Below are 21236 nucleotides of genomic sequence, written 5' to 3'. Positions count from 1 at the left end.
GTTAATTACTACTGTAATTCCTATTTTGAAGCATGAAGAAGTAAAGTTTTCAGATGTGTTCACTCATTTAAAGGCACAAATTTCAGTGACTTATAGATATTTTTTAAAAATTTATGTATGGGCACTTTGCCTATATGTATGTCTCACACTACATGAGTTCTTGGTGTTCACAGAGTCAGAAAGGTGTATAGGATTCTCTGGAACTGGAGTTTCAGATGAATGCTAGTTGCCAAGCTGATTCTGGGAATCAAACCCAAGTCCTCTGGAAGAGTAATCAGTGCTCTTAACCACTGCATCTCTCCAGCCCAATCTCCAAGTGTAGGTTTGTTGTTGAGTCCTGGCTTTTTTTGATATTTTTTATGAGAATAGAAAAATTTACCTCTAGTAGGACCCAAATACAAGCACCAAAAAATAAATTATCCACTAAAAGGGTTCCTTGTTACTTTTCACTTAACCATAATAAGAAAATTACTGGTTTTTATTTGTGTCATTGTTAAAGAAATTAAAACATAAAAAAAATCAGCTCCTCAGATTGATATGGTATAATGTCTTTAAAATGTATAATCACATGTCCTATATTATTACAATGATTTATTTCTGTAGTAGAAAAATCCTGATAAGATGAAATAGCACCTTTAAATGCCACCTATTATTACTGGGACAAGATATATATTCATATTCTGAAGACTATAGTTTTAAAATTGATGCTTGATTTTACAGTCATAAAAAGTCAAATTTATATGAAAATGCAAATGACCAAGAATTGCAAAGCAATCCTGAACAAAGAGAATTTTATAGAATATATCACTGTACTTGACTTCAGGTTATACTATTGAGTTATTCTAACACAAATAGCATGGGACTGGTATAAAAGTGGACTCACAGATCAGTGTAAAGCTAAATTCCTATATTTCACCTAGTACAAACTCAACTCCAAATAGTTCAAAGACCTCAACCTAATACATGAGATAACATGAAGCTGCCAGAGACAAAGTGAAGTACATTTCAGCTTATAAAATCAAGTAAGAACATTTCAGAATAGAACTCTGGTGGCACAGGGGGAGAGACCAACAAGAGAAGAGGTACATTATATAATCATAATCTCAAAAGAATAAAAAAATTAAATAGAAATAATATTGCCAGATCATTTATTTAAATCATAGCAAAACAAAAAAAGAGGGTGTGTAAAAGTTAAAAACAGCAAGTGTTGTAGCAGCTTTTTTTCTAGAGTCTTAAAATATAGAAACTGTCAGGGGCCTTGGTAATTTAAATTCAAGCTCTGTGACTTAAGGTTATTCCTTGTTCCCTGGACCCCTAGGGTAGCTTAGTTTTAAACAATACAATCACTCTCAAGATGCTGTCTGGCAGCTGCCCTCAGAGTCAAATCCTTAGGAGATTCTTCTCCACTCCTGCCTTCTCTGGGGGAATCAGCTTCACCGAAACCTGCAGCTGGATTTCAGGCTTGTAAAGGCTTGTACTGACGGTAGGGCTGCAAGTCTATTTTCATGAGGCTCACCTTTTGGATGTTCCTCTGCTTCCTCTTCCCCTCTTAGAGATCTGGGCTGGTGGAACAATGTGTAGCTTAGCTTCTTTTTAATATATCAGCTGCCATTTGCTGGAGCCCTTTCAGTTGCTCTTATACCCAACTTTATGAATTTCAGTTACCTATCATTCTCTCTGGAATAGAGCCTATTTGTTCTTATACTGACTCTTCTTAACTGGGTCACATGGAAGCAGCTCCCAGGCCATATCTTACCCAGAAGTTCACTCTTAATGCTGTTTTTAAAGACCATATTTAATGACCATCACTATCCTAAATTACCATCAAACTCTTCAGTGCCTCTTAGCAAGCTCTTTTTAGCCTTAAGAGAATTCACTGTAGCATTACGTTTAAAACCTTTGCTAAACCAGTATAACTCAGAACAGTGAAACTCAACTTTCAAGGCCGATTTTGCCATTAGGTTGTTACAGTATAATCAAGGAAACCACAGGCCATTTCCTACTCTCCATTTTGGAGGTATAGAGGTAGTTATTTTCCCAACACTATTACATAGATTATAATCATACTTGTTCTAAAAGGTTTGCTTCAAGTGTGACAGTTTGGAAGCAATTTTAATTCTTAGTCTGAATGACCTCTCTGTCTTCATGTAAAAAAAAAAAAAAAAAACGTTGGTTGAATTACAGCTTTCATGTGAGCCATAAGATATTTTGTCATTAGCAATCTGATGCTTTTATATGTTTTTTTTTTCTTTTCCTATATCTGGATATTCAACTGTAGGAAATTGAAAATCTTTACAAACCTCTGTCAAATTTCCAATTCTCTCTAGAATTCTTAAATGACAAATTTTAACCTGAGGCCCCTCACTTACCCTCTTAAAAGTCCTTACATTGAAATTGGTAAATAAAGGACCCCAATGCCATCATATCAAATCTCTATCTTGTCACTTTGTACTAACTCTGCATTCTCTTCTATCTGCAATGTAAGAGTTCTTCATTTATTACATTCATGTTCTTACCTCCACTCTTATTCTGCTTTTATAAGAATTTTACTTCGTATCTCATCATGTCTGTGGGCAGGGTTAATTTGTGATATATGAAGTAGGGAATGTTTTCTCCTGCCTCTCTTATTTTATTCTCTGATGTGGCAGTTTTGCTATAGGAGCCCTTTGCAATTAATGATTGTGGCTCTCTTAACCAAGGCCAGATTTGCGTATACAGCAAATAAATTACTGAAGGATTAACAACTGATTATTTCAGAAAGATTAACCATTGGACTTTGTAAGAAATAATTATATTTTTATTCGAAAATGTGAAAAGTGTGAAAAACCAAAACTTCAATTAAGAAATCTGAAAAAAAAAAAAAAGGCTTTGGAGATGACACTTGCTACTGTAGTTGTTTTCTTTTTCCTTTTCCTTTTTCTTTTTACTCTTTGTGGTCCCACTACCCAGCTCCCAAATAAATACACAGAGACATATACCTAACGTATGAATGCCTGGCCTTAACTTGGCTTGTTTCTAGTCAGCTTTTCTAACATAAATTATCCCATTTCTCTTTAATTACATTTTGCCTCTGTGCTTTTACCTTTCTTTGTTCTATACATCTTTCTTTCCTTCTTACTCCATGGCTAGCTGTGTGACTGGGTGGCCCCTTGCTATTCTCTCTTTCTCCTTTTCTTGCTTCTCTCCTTTCCCCTGGATCTTTCCTCCTACTTATTCTCTCTGCATGCCAGCCCTTCATAGCCTTTCTCCTACCTAACTATTGGCTGTTCAGCTCTTTATTAGACTAATCAGGTGCTTGAGGCAGGAAAAGTAACATAGCTTCACAGAGTTAAACAAATGCAACATAAAAAAATGCAAGAGATCTTTGCATCATTAAACAAATATTTCACAGCATAAATGAATGTAATACATCTTAAACCAATATTTCACAATATGCTGCTCTTGCAGAGGACCCAGGTTCACTTCCCAGCACCCACATGGTGACTCAAAACTGTCAGTAACTCTATATTCATGGTATTTAATGACCCTGTTAGGGCTTCTCAGACACCAAATATGAATGTGGTGCATGTACATATATGCAGACTCATTCACATAAAATAAAAATACAACATTTTAAAAAGTAAGTCCATAAAAATTAAATTTCAGCCATTAGTGAAGAAGGCAGTTTGTGATATGTATGCTTTCTCAATTCCTCTTGAAACTACACCAAGTAAACAAATGTCTATTTCAACTAATTTAAAATTGGCCCCTCTTACCAGTTGTAAATGTGCCACAATTGAGTATTTATAAAATTTTTTGGTAGATGTTAAATATCTATCTGGTGGAATTTGAGACAGTACTTTCTGGTGCTCTTATTTGCTTTTAAACAATATTTTATTAATTCTTTGAGAATTTCATAAAACATATTTTTTTTATTTTATTGAGCTCTACATTTTTTCTCTGCTCCCCTCCTTGTCTCTATCCTATCCCCTTCAACCCTCCCCCAAGGTCCCCATTCTCCCAATTTACTCAGGAGATCTGTTTTTTTTTTCTATTTCCCATTTAGATTAGATCTATGTTAAGTCTCTCTTAGTGTTCTTATTGTTGTCTAAGTTCTCTGGGATTGTGGTGTGTAAGCTGGTTTTCTTTGCTTTATGTTTAAAAAAATATTTTGATCAAATTCACCACTCCCCAAAATCCTCCATTATTCATCCCCACCTTTCCACAGAAAATCAGTTATTTATGTTAAGTTCAGCAAGTTCAATTTGTGATTTCCAAATACTCTTGGGGTGGAGGGCTGTCTTTAAGTGTTATTTATCAACTAGGGTCATACTGTCTAAGACAACTGATTCCTCCTTTCACAAACAGCTATCAATTGCCAATATCACCTTAGCTAGGGGTTGAGCTTCATGCCCAAACTGTCTAGGCTCCCACAAAGCCAGAACATGAAGTAAGATCAAAACCCCGTGCCATTGTCCTTGGCTTCTCATCAGCCCTCATTGTCTGCCATGTTCATAGAGTCCGGTTTTATCCCTTGCTTTTTCAGTAACAGTCCAGCTGGCCTTGGTGAGCTCCCAATAGATCAGCCCCACTGTCTCAGTGGGTGGGTGCACCCCTCATGGTCCTGACTTCCTTGCTCATGTTCTCCCTCCTTCTGCTCCTCATTGGGACCTTGGGAGCTCAGTCCGGTGCTCCAATGTGGGTCTCTGTCTCTATCTCCATCCATCACCAGATGAAGGTTCTATGGTGATATGCAAGATATTCGTCAGTATTTCTATAGGATAGGTTCATTTCAGGTTCTCTATCCTCAGCTGCCCAAGGAACTAACTGGGGACATCGTCTTGGGCTCCTGGGAGCCCCTCTAGGTTCATGTCTCTTGCCAACCCTAAGGTGGCTCCCTTAACTAAGATATGTGCTTCCTTGCTCCCCTATCCAACCTTCCTTTATCCCAATCATCCTGTTTCCCCAAGTTCCCCCCATCCTCCCCTTCTCACTTTTCTCTCCCCATCTCCCCTTACCCCCATCCCATCCCACTCCCAAGATCCCAATATTTTGCCCGGCAATCTTGTCTACTTCCCATAGCCAGGAGGATAGCTATATGTTTTTCTTTGGGTTCACCTTCTTATTTCGCTTCTTTAGGATCACAAATTATAGATTCTGTGACCATTATTTATGGCTAGAAATCAATTATGAGTGAGTACATCCCATGTTCATCTTTTTGGGTCTAGGTTACCTCACTCAGGATAGTATTTCTATTTCCATCCATTTGCATGCAAAATTCGAGAAGTCGTTGTTTTTTTTACTGCTGAGTAGTACTCTAATGTGTATATATTCCACACTTTCTTCATCCATTCTTCCATTGAAGGTCATCTAGGTTGTTTCCAGGTTCTGGCTATTACAAATAATGCTGCTATGAACATAGTTGAACAAATGCTTTTGTCAGATGATAGGGCATCTCTTGGGTATATTCCCAAGAGTGGTATTTCTGGGTCCAGGGGTAAGTTGATCCTGAATTTCCTGAGAAACTGCCACACTGCTTTCCAAAGTGGTTGAACAAGTTTGCATTTCCACCAGCAATGGATGACGGTACCCCTTTCTCCACAACCTCTCCAGCAAAGGCTATCATTGGTGTTTTTGATTTTAGCCATTCTGACAGGTGTAAGATGGTATCTCAAAGTTGTTTTCATTTGCATTTCCCTGATCACTAGGGAGGTTGAGCATAACCTTAAGTGTCTTTTGGCCATTTGAACTTCTTCTGTTAAGAATTCTCTGTTCAGTTCAGTGCCCCATTTTTTAATTGGGTTATTTAGCATTTTAAAGTCTAGTTTCTTGAGTTCTCTATATATTTTGGAGATCAGACCTTTGTCTGTTGCGGGGTTGGTGAAGATCTTCTCCCAGTCAGTAGGTTGCCTTTTTGTCTTAGTGACAGTGTCCTTTGCTTTACAGAAGCTTCTCAGTTTCAGGAGGTCCCATTTATTCAATGTTGCCCTTAGTGTCTGTGCCGCTGGGGTTATACATAAGAAGCGATCTCCTATACCCATCTGTTGTAGGGTACTTCCCACTTTCTCTTCTATCAGGTTCAGTGTGTTCAGACTGATATTGAGGTCTTTGATCCATTTGGACTTGAGTTTTGTGCATGGTGATAGATATGGGTCTATTTTCATTCTTCTACAGGTTGACATCCAGTAGTGTCAGCACCATTTGTTGAAGATGCTTTCTTTCTTCCATTGTATACTTTTAGCTCCTTTATCGAAAATGAGGTGTTCATAGGTTTGTTGGTTAAATCCAGGTCTTCTATACGATTCCATTGGTTGACTTCTCTTTTTTTATGCCAGTACCACACTGTTTTCATTACTGTAGCTCTGTAATAGAGTTTGAAGTCAGGGATGGTAATGGCTCCAGAAGATCCTTTATTGTATAAGATTGTTTTGGCTATCGTGTTTTTTTTCCATATAAAGTTGATTATTGTCCTCTCAAGATCTGTGAAGAATTTTGATGGGACCTTGATGGGGATTGAATTGAATCTATAAATTGCCTTTGGTAGAATTGCCAATTTTACTATGTTGATCCTCCCAATCCAAGAGCAAGGGAGATCCTTCCATTTTCTGGTATCCTCTTCAATTTCTTTCTTCATTTCCTTAAAGTTCTTGTCAAATAGTTCTTTCACTTCCTTGGTTAGAGTTACCCCAAGATATTTTATGCTGTTTGTGGCTATCGTGAAAGGTGATTCATTTTCATATATTGTGTTAATGATTCATTGTGCTTGACCAGTCATCTGTGTGACCATGAGTTTGAAACTATTCATCGGAGCCAGGTCAGCTCATGCCCTTCTCTTTCACAATTTATCAGAATCCAATAGTTCATCAGGGAGTGATAGGGCCCAATGAACCTCTCTGTATTCATGGCTGACTGTGTGGGCATGGCTGATCCCATGCAGGTCAAATGTCAGTAACCTCAATTGCTATGATTTGATTATTACAGTGGGTGTGTTGTGTCTAGTGGATGGTATTTCACAGCCTTTCTCCCTTTCATCTGGCTCTCATACTCTTTCTGCAATATTCCCTGAGCCTTAGAGGGAATAATATAAATTGTCTTGTTTAAGGGTGAACCCTCAACCATCATTTATTCTGAGTATCTTTGGTAACCCTGGATCTTTTATTTAGCTGCTATTCACAGCAAAGAGAAGCTTCTCTGACTGGTGCGTATAGTCTTTGTCTATTTGTTTATTGGCCTAAATATAAATATTGTTTGTCTATTGGTATAAATATAAATATCAAGAAGCCAGTTAAATGCTATGACAGTTTAGCTAAACAACATAGTAAGCTTCCTGCCTCAGGGGACTTCCCCAGGCATGGGAAGTGAACAGTTATACAGTAAAAGGTATGGGTTCTCTCCTGAGAAACAAGCCATAAATACAGTCACAGAGTGATTGGCTACCACCATTACAGTCACGCCACTATGGCACATGTAAGCACATTTTCCTTGTAGCTGGGTATCGTAGTTCACAGTGTTCACAGCTGGATAAGAACACCAATACCTTCCTTGCTATCAGTTTGCATTGCACTATTCTGACACCCTGAAAGCTACTGGCTCACAATTTCATTTATAGTCCTTATAGTAGATAGGTCTTTGTGACAGGAGAATGAACAGCTGAACTCACTTGGTCCATAGTTAAGATTCAGGCCAAGAAAAGTATTTGAGTTCAACTCACAGTCTCCCATTTATTTAATGCAGGGACCATTCATATTTAGTGTGGGTCTTCCCATATTAATAAATGCAAACTACGAAAGTCTCTCATGAATAAGTACACTTATTTCCTCAGTGACTTTAGGTTCTTTCAAGTAAGAATCTATATTAGCTATCACAAATATTATACTAGGGGGTAACACATTCTTGAAAACTATAAGGGAAAAATTTTCTGTTTCAAAATTACTGAAAGCTGCTGTTAGGTGTGGTACATTTTAAAGATACCTGAAAACTCTAGGCTAAACTCGAAACTTTGTATTGCTAAAAAGATGATCAAAATTATCGGCCTCTGAAGTTTTGTGTTCCTGGTTGGGGCTCAGAAAAATAGGCTCTCAATTGGAATCTTATTTAACAGCAATCTACCCACCTCCGCAGTATTCGCTTAGCAGAGCAGAACAGAGCAAGCACTGAATATGGATTGAGTAGCTCAGGTTTTCTAATAATTCAACCCACTGTTAATGAAAATGTGTCCTTTTTGTGACTGCCTTAAGTGATGAATAATGAACTGCTTTATCTACCTCTTTATACTTTCATATCTGGTTACAGTAAACTGAGCTTTTAGGTACATTAGAAAACAAAGGATTTTGGTTTGTGGATTGCTTTATCCTTAGGTCCTTTTGTGTTTACTGCTTCACAAGTATGAACCATTTGATTTTTTTTCAGCTCTAGGGAATAGACTCTATTTGTAATTTGAGAAGACAAAGTCATAAGGGTAAAAAGGCAGTGTGAGAATTCAGTGTAGAGCTTGTGTTTTCTTTTGAAAATTGAGAATCTTGTCAACAACTATTTATTGGTCACGTAATGCAGATTAGATTTTTAAAAGTATTCAATTAAGTTATGGACTTTTTCTATTTGGTCAGTTTTTTAGTGTATGTAATAGTTGTCACACTACAGTTAAATGATTTCTATTACTCTGCAAGCAGAAGAAAGGAGAAAGGGCTCATAAGGGAATTTGTTGCCACTGCTTTCAATCCAGTATTTTCGATCCACTTTTTCCTCTGGGTTCTCTCCATGTCTTACTTCGGAGTCTAGTTTTTAATCATCCCAGGAATTACAGTTATGGAAACAATAAATAAAAATCTAGAAACCAATTAAAATTATATCTGCCTCCCCCCAAAAAAAAAACAACTGCTCTTCCTAAAACCCTAGCAATTTATGCTTGGCTGGATACACAAAGCCTCCAACTAAACCAAAAGCTTGAATCTCATCCATTAAACAAATAGTGAAACTGGAGAGATATGTGTTTATGTACATGCTGATCTCATTGGGATAAAAAAATGAGCCACAGAGTTTGTGTTTTTTTGTCAATTATTTGTCAAATAAGAGCTTATACTAGATTTCTAATTTTGATTACAAATCTAACAGATTAGACCAATTGAGTGGATATTTTTTCAAGGGAGACAATAACATTTGCTTTTTTGGCTATAATCTTTGCAGGAATATTAAATAGGTTGTTAATTTTAAGGATATTTGGAGTTAAATCAGGGCATGCATCAGTAAATGATTCCACAGAGCCCGAGTTAGTGTATACTGCTCAGAGAAGAAAAACATTATTCATATGTGCATTAGCATTTTCATTTTTACTGCAGCAATATATCATTCCATTTTTTCTGGGTGCTTGAAAATGTTGCTGCAAAATGCGCTGCAGAGTTCAGGTACAAACCATTGACTATCTTTTAAAAACTCATCATTTAATTACAAATATCCTGTTAAAACCCAAAGGAAGCATGTTCCATAATTCCTGCCTACTTACTTACTCTCTCAGAAGAGAATTGATAGTTTTGGCTTCTTTTGCATGATTATTTATTGTAATTTCTGATGTAGTGCTTGGTCAGTAATTAGGCAGATGGGCAGGAAAGGTTGTAGCACCTCTAGCTGCAACTACAACGAATGATCACTTAGTTTCCAACATTGTGGACTGTAATGAATGTGTAGGTGTGAGCCTAAGGGAGAAAAGAGACCTAGAGACAGAAAGGGGGATGGATAACTAATAATGATTCATAGCAAATATAAAAATAGAAGTAATTTTAAAAGCAATGGGTGACAGTCTATAAAATAAGCCCATTTAATTCATCACTAAAGAGGAATTGTTGTGCGTAATGCCATCAAATATTTTTTTCCTTCAAAAACCCTGTTTGGATAATTTGTATGACTTTTACATTTTCAAATTTTTTGTGATTGGTGCTAAATAAGCCATATCTTGAGCTAGAAAAATCCAAGATGAGGTAATAAAAGAGCAAATTTAAAAATTTCTCCCATCCATTATTTGAGTTAATAACAGCAGAGAGAAAATAGATTTTCTTCCTTTTTAAATAAACAAAGAAAGCTTTCAGAATTGTGTTTATGGGAAATAATTAAACGTGCTTTGAACTTTAGTGCTTTCAATTGTGCATCTGAGCAGTTTTCAAATGGGTTTGGATTTATCCATGGCATTAACATTTTAAAGTGCCATCCTAGCATGTATGTAACTTGCAGAGTGCAGCCTAATGATTTGATTAGTGTAGTGGTGAGTGGATCTCTACAAGGGCTGTGCAGAGGTCTGAAGAGGAGAGGCTGCATTTGGCCTTTCCTTGCAGTGCACACTAATTGGGTATTGCTGAGAGAGTGGTATTGAAAGGGACACAAAACCCAAAATGTCCATTTGCCCCTAAGTGCTAACCAACGTGATCCTTTTACTGGTTTACTTGTTCTTTTGGGAAAAGGAACCTATTGCAGAGGCTCTTGAGTATGTATACATAATTAATAACACAGGCCTCTTTGTCCAGACACTTAAGCATTTGCCAAACATGGAAAATCTCCTTATTAGTGAAGGGAAAGAAGAGAGTTGTCCCCAGGCAATATTTCATAAACTATAGAAGTCTTTTTCTGTCACTGTCTGACATGGTATAGAATTTGATAGATATGAATAAAGATGAAAGAAGAAAGAATGTATCAAAAGCTCAAGAAATTCTGTGGGAAATGAATGGAGAAGACTTCAAATCTATCCCTTGATATTGTCCGTGCATAGTATCTCAAATGTCATATTTTGTAGTTAAGAAGATGAGGAAGTATCTTTTCATCATCCTCATTTAGTAAGCAGAGTCTCACTGAATTAAGCTATCTTAATATGAATTATCTTTTGGGACTGATTTCAAGGCATTGGGAGCGGGGAGGATAGTAAAGTACTACAGATAAAGTAAGAAATAGATGGAAAAAGGTACAGAGTATAAACGGTTGTTTCAGATAAATGAGTTTAAGTGGGAACCAGAGCATCTGGGCTGAAGATGTAAAAGCAGTGAAAGACTAGGGCAGGAGTCAAAAGAGAAGAGAAAAAGACACAAATACAAAGACAAACTTCAATCTTACTCATTTATTGTTTATCAGAGTATACCAATCCTGCCCAGTGTTTTCACGTCTATGGCATCTGTTTGCTTCAGGCTTTGTTTACCAGAGGATAGCCATGATAGTGCAACACGGCATTTAACAACCTCTGGTCATAACTTCTGCCTTTCTGGTTCCTTTCTTTTCTGGTTCATAGACAAGAAAAAAAAAAAAGATAAATGAGTCTGTTTCACAGAAGGCCAGGGTATTGTGTTCAATGAGGGCAATAAGTTTTTTAAAAGTTTAAGAAAGAGTGGAACAGAATGCCAATTAATTGAAAACAATTGCGGGGTGGGGGACAGAAGGACAGATTCTGTGAAAAGTCAGATGTTAGAGGTAAAACTGAAGAGAAAATCTTTAGTTTTTATGGGGTAGGTGGAAGCTGAGGAACAAATATCAACCTCAGCCCAGTAGAGTGAGTTGGTGAGAAATCAATCAGCTTGCGGAAATACTGTATTATTAATCTTTAAATGTCTTTCAGTGGAATGTGACTGTGAACAAGAGGAGTACAGTGATAAAATCACTGCAAACTATGAGTGCAGATCGTATACTATTACTATGAGTCATTCGTGAGTGTTTTTAAAGCCCAGACACTCACAGTTTCAGGCATGGCTTAATAAGGGGAAGAGAAATTGCCTCTGTGTGGTCCTTAATAGAGGATTTAAAAGGCAAAAGCATTCACACTTCGTTGTTAAAATGCAAGTTCTCATCTTATCACTTGGATGTTTTTTATTATCAAATAACTATTTGACTTCTCTGCTTTGTTGAAATACCAAATACCATTCTGTTTGGTTTAAAGCTTAGAAAAACAGGAGGGACTCTGCAAAAACCAGACCCAAATAATAAACAAGATGGAGACTAGGCCATAACATAATTAAGCCTATTCTGTCTGAAGAAGAAAATGATAAGGAATAACATAATTGCTGTCTGCGAGAACATGAATGAAGTTTATGTAGTGGGAAGGGAGATATGGGTCACTTGTCTTGTGTGCTCATGAATGTCTTTGGAGAGGAGAAAAATTTACACAACTTATTTTTAAGATAGTATAAAACTTGGTCTACCCCAAATAACATCTTATTTTAAATTTATTTTACACACACACACACACACACAGATAGAGAGAGAGAGAGAGAGAGAGAGAGAGAGAGAGAGAGAGAGAGAGAGAGATTGGATTTTAAAATAATTTACTGATATCTCTAACTTATTAACCAAAACAATCCTGTAAAACATTATTTTGAAAACATAGTGAGAAACTTGTGGGAATGAAATCTATAAGAAAGATGGAATCTCTTATAAGTTTGAAGAATAATAACCATAAATATGTGGGAAGTTTGCTATAATACTTGTCATAATTTTTATTATGAACACATTTGAATAATGATGTTTTGAGACATTACTTTCTTTTAAAAATATCTTTTAGTTTAAATGGTTAATACTGAGTATGAGAGGTAAATTTTTTAGTGCCTATAGATTAAACAGTTCTCTTTTTAAAGACTGTTTTGATGACTTCCTCTAGTTTTTACTTTACCTTATCTTTATCAATTCTGATACCTTTAAAAATATTCAACAACCACTTTTAAGTGGCAATGTTAATACTGAAGTAAGTTTGAAGACACAAGAGCAAAACACATCCATCACACTAAAGATGGTCCCTGGCTTACAACAGGGACTAATGATTTTTCAGCTATACTATGATACAAAAACAATATACATTCAGGAGAAATGATACTTCACAATTTGAACTTTGATCTCTTCTTTGATTACTACTATATAGTCTGGTACTCTTTGAAACTGCTAAGGTATCAGTGGCAGCCATGTGGACTAATCTAAACCATGGGGTTTAATAAGAACGGTATATTAAATATATTTTCAATTTATGATATTGTCAACTTGCAAAGGCTTTATCTGGTCATTACCCATGGTAAATCGAGGATCATTTATACTTACAGTCTTTTGAAAAGTATAGATTACTGAATGAAACAGAGATATATAACTTGTGATGAGAGGTCAGAAAAGTGAAGCCCTGGAAGGATTCCTAATATAAAATGTATAACAATAACCTAGGTAAGATGAATAGGAAATATCCTAAGTAAACAAAAGTGACTTTGAGTACTCCAAGTACTATTATGAGTTAGAAAATTAAGATTCATGGTGATATCATTTACTGTAATTAAGAAACAAAGAAAAAAATAGTTGATTTAGCAATTTGACTTTAGAAATGCAGATTTATTGACTGAGTCCCATGGAATGTATTGAATGAAATAGCTTAGGGGATGTTAAAGTGAGAGATTTATTTATTTAGAAAGCAGATCTGAGTTGGAGATGAAATTGTAAGGTATTAGCATATGACAATAAAATTACATGCAGATTTGAGTGTAAAGTAAGAGCTCTTGAGGGCTGAGAAAAAAATATTATGAACTAGCAAAATATAAAGAACTTTTTAATGAAATTGAGCCCCTCCCACCAAAAAAAAACAGAAACAAAGACCAAAAAACAAAGACAGAAGAATCAAGAAATATAGATAGGAGAAAACACATGGTAATGCCAAAGAAACCAAAGGAATGAGAAGGGATATTTCAGAAAGTAGCAGAGATTAGTGTAACCATTGAATATAGTAGCCGTAAAGCCATCATTGACTTTAATAATTTCAAAGATCAATGAGGTAAAAAATAAAATTGTATCAAATTTAAGAGTGAATGAGAGTGATGGACACTGAAAAATGAGAATAAAATACCTCTTTAAATAATTTTGGTCGTTTTTTTAAGGTGAATGTCAAAGGAAGCCATTTTATTTTTAACATGAAAACAACATTTTTCATTACTGGAAAGAATGAAATTTCATTCATTATTGGAAAGAACTACTGGAGAGGGTAAGGTTAAAGCTGGGAGACAAGCAAGATAAACAGTGATCATGAGAGAGCACTTGGGGTGAGCTCGAAACACCTCAAGTGGCAATCCTCATGTGACAACTCTGAGAGGTCAAGATTTGGAGAATATGTGTGTTAACAGCTTATTTATTTATTTATTTATTTATTTATTTATTTATTTATTAAAGATTTCTGTCTCTTCCCCACCGCCGCCTTCCCTTTCCCTCCCCCTCCCCCTATCAAGTCCCCCTCTCTCATCAGCCCAAAGAGCAATCAGGGTTCCCTGCCCTGTGGGAAGTCCAAGGACCACCCACCTCCATCCAGGTCTAGTAAGGTGAGCATCCAAACTGCCTAGGCTCCCACAAAGCCAGTACGTGCAGTAGGATCAATAACCCATGGAATATATACATATTAGTGTTAACAGCTTTTTATACCAGAGGTGGCCATTTCCTCCATAGAGTTCTGCAGAAAGGTGGAAAGGAGGAGGAAAGTGATGAGCAAGTATGATTAGAGGTGGCATGCAAGAAAATTGGAGGGATTCTCTTAGAAGTACCACGCAGCATGAGGCGAATAAGTTAAATGAAGAAACAGATGGGTAGTGATAACAAGACAGTGGAGAAGGCTTAAAATAGTTTTTATAAGGAGAGGAAGAAATGTTACTAGGTAACTTTGAACACAAGTTAAGATTAGAGACCAAGAATTTGCATCAAATCAATTTACTATTTCCTCCAGCATCATTTAGTATTACAACATTGTACAGCCAGGAAAGTAGATATTTAGATTTAGATTTAGACTGATGGCTTGCATTTCACCATATTCATGCTGTCTAAAGGCAACAAATAAAAAGAAAGAAATTTTAAACAGAAATAATTGAGCGAAAAGCTGAGATGGGGTAGTCTCTATTCTCCTTTTTCATTGACTGGGCTTCAAAGCCATTTTAGTGCAAGTATGAATTGTGTAAACTTTAGTAAATTTTCATGCCCTGTAGAGTGAACTGTATATGTTATATAGCCTTAAATGAACGAAAAGGATCAAAATCATCTATCAGAAGGGAACAAATGTTAAATCTAAAATCCTAAACCTTGGAAACTAAGATTTTAACAGGAAGGTCTTGACAGAGAAAGGTAAGGTATTTGATTATTTGGAATATTAGAACACGCAGTAAGACAACAACAACAGAAAAAGAAACCTTAAATTTATATTTAGTGTAATGCAGGAGGCACAGTGCAAATGCTGGTGAGAGCTTTGTATATTGTGCTAGTTCTGGATTAAACTAGTTTGTTGAATAAGCAAAAAGCATAAGAACATGTAGAAAGGAAAATCCAGAAGAACTTGATAATTGACTTCACAGAAGGAATAAAGGAAAATAATTAAATGTAAGTGGGAGAATATTATGATTTGGGAAGGTGGAAAGTAGAAGAGTGTTTATGAGGAAAATATGATGGGTTCTATTTCTATTTGAGGGATCTGTAGTAGTAATTAATAGTTATCTAAGCATTTTAATAGGATTTAGAAGATCAGAAGTAGACCTGAAAATTTGTATTACACTATCATCAACCTAGCTGTTACAAAATCATGAAAACAAATCAAACTTTAAAAAGAAACAGTGGAAAAACCTAAGTGCACAGAAAGGTGTACAAGAAAATATAAGTAAAAATGAATACAATAGGAGAAAAATAATAAAAGACAATCAGAAGCCAGTGAACGAAGCACCATTCTTTTAGTTTTTTGACTAAGATTAAGTTCAAAAGCCAAAGAAAGAGTTTCTAGTTGAAGACAATATAAAAATGAACACGCTGTATAAAAATAATTTAGACTTTGTAACAAAAAAGATTGCTGATAAACTCTGAAAGTGAGATTTCTCTGGAAAGGGGAACTAAATCAATAGTGAAGAGGTATACAAAGGAAGAGGTTACACAGGAGAAGTATGTCACAATAGGGATGTAGCTCATTGGAAAGGCCCTTGTTGAGTATGAGTGAGACCCCCTAGGATCAATTCTCAATACTGCAATCAATGAAAAAAAAAATTAAAAAACTATGCTCAAGGAAACTGTCTAAAAATTTTGACCATGGAAAGAACAAAAAGTTCTAGCAAAAGGGAGCAATTTTAGATTATATGTGTTTTTAAGGCTTGGCAGACGTACCCTCCAGGAAGTAGATAAAGATTTAAATATTTACTATTGAAATATTTACTATTACATGCATGCTCTAGATGTAAAATCTTCTAGTTATTCACCAAATTCATCAAGATGTCAACCAATGAATACAGCCAATAAAGACCTTTAGTTGATTGTATTAGTGTTAGATTAATGCTCAACCACAACAGCTCATGTTTAATCATTTATACTTTATCTTGACAATATTTTTATTTAATTTCATTTTAGAATGGATCCCTAAGAGCTTATACAGCAATATTAATGACTAGATTATATACAAACAAACTCAATTTGGGGGCTTTGAACGCTAATATCTAATGCTTCAAATAAATAGTTTTAAGCCAGTGATTCTCAACTTGTGAGCTACAGTCCCTTTGGGGATCACATATCAGATATCCTGTATATTAGACATATACGTTACGATTCATAACATTAGCAAAAATATAGGTATAAAGTATCAACAAATAATTGTATGGCCGAGGGTCACCACAACAAGTTAAACCATTCTAAATGGCCCCAACGTTAGGAGAACCACTGTTTAAGCCTTCATCCTTGGAAGTCCTCTTTTTGTCTAGCTCTTATTTCTGAATCAAAAATGTATAGCTCATCCTAAATTTATGATCATAAGTTATTTAACTGAACCTCAAGTATGTAAAATTATTTTTTAACTGAAGAGAAACTTAGTTTTCTTCTTAGAGAAAACTAGAAAATTTTGAGAAGAATGGGGAGTTGTTCTATTGGAAAATAATTTCTAGTTTTGTGCACCTGTCTTCATTTTGTTTCTCCTTTAATACAGTTGGAGAAGTGAGAGAGGTGAAGCCATTGGACTTGGAAAATTTCAATTATAGTTTGAGTTATGCTACTAAATTATCTGTGGACACTTCTTTGTATTTAGGTTTTTCATTTGAAAGTAGGAGTGATGATGCCTGCTTTGTAAAATTTTGAGGATTTAATGACATGTATACAAACATCTAACACATTTTTCTTCTTAAGTTTTTATCTTTGAATCTAAAAACTCCTATAAGCCACAAATCTTAAAGCTAACTCTTAAGTTAGATCATAGTTACCAATAAGCACAAATTTAGTGGCTTTGGTAATTGAATTTATCAGCTAATGTAATGAAATGTGCTCAAAGAGTAACTTTGAAGAATGAAGGTGAAAAGGCACCATCTTACAATCATAACAGTATTTGTTTTCAATGGGGGAGGCCTTTATTCTATTACTTTACATTATTGGAGATATTTGTGAAGGAGGGAGGTAAACAAACATTAGGTTGATGGAGGAAAAGGTTTTGTCATTTATACTATCCTTACAATGAAGGCTGGCCTTTCAGAAGTTTTTTCACATTCCCTCTCACCACCAATAATTCCTTAAAATAATGAAAGTTATCATAAGTTTTGTTATTTGCAGTCATTTAGATGAATATAGCAATAGCAAAAATTTATAAAATCATTTTCTTTAAAACATTTTAGCTAAAATATTTAATACATGATTGATTATAACAATCTCCAATGAAATGTCAGCTGCTTTGAAGCTTTTTTAAAAAAGATATCAGCAGATTACAAATTATAAATAAATAAATAAATAGAATATAAACCTCTCTTATTTAAGTGGGGGTGGTGGTTCACAGTGTTAATATCAGCACTTGAGAGGCTGACAGGATGATTGCTGTGAGTTTTAGGCCAGTCTGACCAACATAGTAGGAACCTGTCTCAAGATTAAAAAGCAAGGGGAAAGAAAGAAACACAAGGAAAGATGAAGTAAAACATTTTAGTATTAAACTTGTGGTCTGTCTTACTGTTCTAGACTACAATTTAATGTACCTACATCTCTATTGCATAACAAAACTCTCAAACACTGTTTCCTTTTTTATTTCTTTTTTGTAGTGCTGAAGATCAAGTATAGGATCTTGTGCATTCTAGCCAAATATTCTACCTTTGATCTATAGCCCTAGCCCTTGGGCTTTTGGAGACAATATTTTACTGTGTAGACCAGGTCAAACTCAAACTTTTAATCCTCCTGCCTCAGCCTTCTGAGTATTAGAATTATAGGCATGTATTATGATGCCATGTTCCAAGTATGTTTTAAATTGGGTAATAGTTCAATCTATTCATGTCCTTGACACTATTGTATGTTGATAAAGTAATAGACTGGCTTATTAAGACAATATACATTTAATGCTAATGATATACTAGATGTTGTCAGTAGGGTTCAACATTCAAATTGATTACTCATATTGATATTTGTAACATCTAAATGCTGTATAGTTAGAGAAAATCTAGTTATTGGTAGAGGGAAACTAGCCAACTGGCTGGTGGCCAAGAAGGTCTGAGCCGGGTGGAAGAGTATATTTATGGCAGGAACTGCCCAGGGATAGAGACAGTTCTGAGATGGGAATGCCAGGAATTTAAATAAGAAAGGGTAAATGAATGTCCCAGGAGAAAATAGAGGAAGAGGGAATAATGTGGCCTCTTTTCTTTTTCTGAGTCTGAGGGACATGTTAAAGCTAGGTTTGTAGGGGTTAGGCTGTCATTCAACATTTCTTCTTCATTCTCTCCCTCTTTTCTAAGAAAAGATGCAACTTATGAGTTGCTGTATTTTTAGAAAATATACTACAGAATCTCTAAAGAGCAGGGATTAAGGTGAGATTTCAAATTTTGAGAACTTCTCCCACCCTGTGCCCTTTCCTTCCTCATGTCTTAAACTGCTTGCTATGCTCCCCAGTTCTTTCACTGTTTCACCCCAAGTCATATTTTTTTTTTCAGATTGTACTACACCGACTTTGAGGCATGATGAATTCTAGAAGGACACGACGTAGAACATCTGGCCGTAGGGTCAACTCTAACTTGAGCCTGTGTTGTTGCCTTCCATTGTTTGAATGTCGTCGACGATCCAAAAATCAGGTAAAAATCTATAGAAATATGGTGTTGAGTTTTGTTAGGCTATAACTAAATGGCAGAAGAGTGAGCAATGTAGAATGTCTCAGGGTCATGACTGTGTGCAAAGAGCAGTATGACATTTGTGACTTTGTTTAAAGAATTTATACATGTTCAATCAGTTCTGCCTTTTCAGAGCTGGGGGTTGGGGTAATGGGTTAAGTTTGGGATTCCAAACAACTTTGACAAGCTGATGTGGGTAAAAATAAACATGACAAAGTCTATTAAAGGCAAACTCAAATCCAGAGTAATACCAGATTACAGAAATAAATACAAGATGGTCCTAAACTGGTTATGTATAAATATAACAAATAATTGTGTAGAGCCCTTAAGAAGTATAGGTCAGACATGCCAATAATAGAATGATAGAATGTCATACTATCACAAACAATGAATATGGTTTTGTGTGTGTGTGTATGTGTGTGATATAGTCTTGACATATTCTGTATCTAAGTTTTTATTGTGCCTTTCATAAGGAGTAACGTGCTCAATTTCTGCATCTATGACCTATCTATGTATATATGGAGTATTTGGGCAAAGTATAGGGAAAACAAGCCAAAGTGTTTCCTTTTAAATTCTTAGAAATTATTTTTAAAAAATGTCCTTATAAAATTCAATTAAAAGATCTGAAGGGTTAACTTAATCATGTCTTCAAAGAGTTGGAGAGATATTAAATAAGGGTAGAAGGAATAGATTAAACAGCCGCTAAACATTTCCTCTCAAATAAGTCTTGAGATGACTAATACAGTACAGCAAGTCAGAAGATGATTTTTACCATAGCATAGTTCTCACTTCAAAACACTGAAAAGTTATTATTATTTGAAATATAGGTGAAAAATTTCCTCTTTGAGCTCTGTCAGAATTAAACAAAAAGCTACCATTATGAAATGATTTTAGTACAGAATGGTCATATAGCAAAGTGGACAGTCTATTAGTAGGTTTTTAGAAAGCCTTTTAAGTAGTATAAGTCTGTTAAATAAGGTTCATTCACCAGTTCAAAGGGGAAAATTGGATTCCTAAACATCCATTTTGTTTCTCATTATAATTTTGATAGCATTTGCCCTCGGGTGTTTTTAAACAGCTTCATAGACTTTAAGATTTCCCAGACCTCTTTTACATTTGTAAATATTTAACACCAACCTTCCCCCGCCCCCTGGTTTCCAGTATGCCTACACATATTTCATTTGTTTATCCTAACTTCCAAGACTGTGTTCATGCAAAATAAAAATATGTGAAAATATTTCTAGTTAACAATCACCTTTCTGTCTTACCAGATTACTCTTGTTTGTACTTAGATTTCTACTTTCATAATTTTTCTCTGTATGCAAAACAGATGTTTGTGACAATTGGTTGAGATAAATTATGCCGCTAAGATGCTATAATTTTTATTCTATATAGACATAAATTCTTTAATCATTTATTTTAAGAGATAAAACCAGAAATCGGAAAAAAGTGGCCATTTTTAGTGTGCTATTAACTCATCGAGTGCATGTGATTGAAAGCTAGGGTAGGCATACTGAAGTGATGTTTATTTTTCTTTCTCCAATTTCATTATAGATATGACTAAATGTACCAAGGTTGCACGACCAAGCAACTGGTAATTTCAGGCAATTAGCTACTTGTTTTGGCTTAAAGATAATCAACATTCATTTTGACTTTTTTTTCAGTAAAATGTTAAGTTGAAATTTCACTCAATTACTTACTTCACACAAAGTGAAGTGGAGAATTGAAGCAATTATCTACATGATTCAAACAAAAAGATGACTTCTTTGACCTCAATTATAGTACCTGTATATTTTAAGCAAACTATGAGTTTTGCTTGAAAACTGGAAAAATGTTAGTGTTAAATATTTACAAATGTAACATTTATTTAGAAAGCTGCTTAAATCCTCAACTTCTCCTTCAGTTTATGTGGCCTGAAAGTTAACTGAAACTAGTGATAACTAATGAAATGAGCAATTCACTGATTTTTATAAGGAAGATATTGTTTGAAAATAAGTATGAATTTAAAATTTTTTGTCATGAGAACAAGTTCATTAAGAAAGAGGGAAACATGACAGACTCAAGATGTCTGTCATACTTACTGTTACAATTTTTCCTAAAGGTGTTCGATAATGAAAATGGGACTCTAAAATTAGCATTTGAAGTGGAAGAAAGGCAAACATGTGGAGCATACTAATAAGCAGCTACAAA

At 35.2% G+C, this 21236-nt stretch overlaps 1 protein-coding gene across 6 annotated transcripts in view; it reads left to right on the top strand.

Moving 5' to 3' along the window:
* The window catches only part of Rps6ka6 (ribosomal protein S6 kinase A6), a 181690-nt gene that overhangs the window by 31745 nt on the left and 128709 nt on the right, over positions 1–21236 (top strand). For all 6 annotated transcript variants that reach the window (XM_050127559.1, XM_050127557.1, XM_050127556.1 and 3 more), the window contains one exon: positions 18873–19010. In XM_050127559.1, the coding sequence (XP_049983516.1) occupies positions 18897–19010 (114 nt within the window). In that variant the 5' untranslated portion in view covers positions 18873–18896. The remainder of the gene's footprint in view (positions 1–18872; positions 19011–21236) is intronic.

Source organism: Alexandromys fortis, unplaced genomic scaffold, assembly GCF_014885135.2.
Source record: "Alexandromys fortis isolate MF-2015 unplaced genomic scaffold, M_Fortis_MF-2015_v1.1 scaffold_188, whole genome shotgun sequence".
NCBI lineage: Eukaryota > Metazoa > Chordata > Mammalia > Rodentia > Cricetidae > Alexandromys > Alexandromys fortis.
The sequence above is the reverse complement of the archived record's forward strand: the minus strand, read 5'-3'. Positions and strand labels throughout refer to the sequence as shown.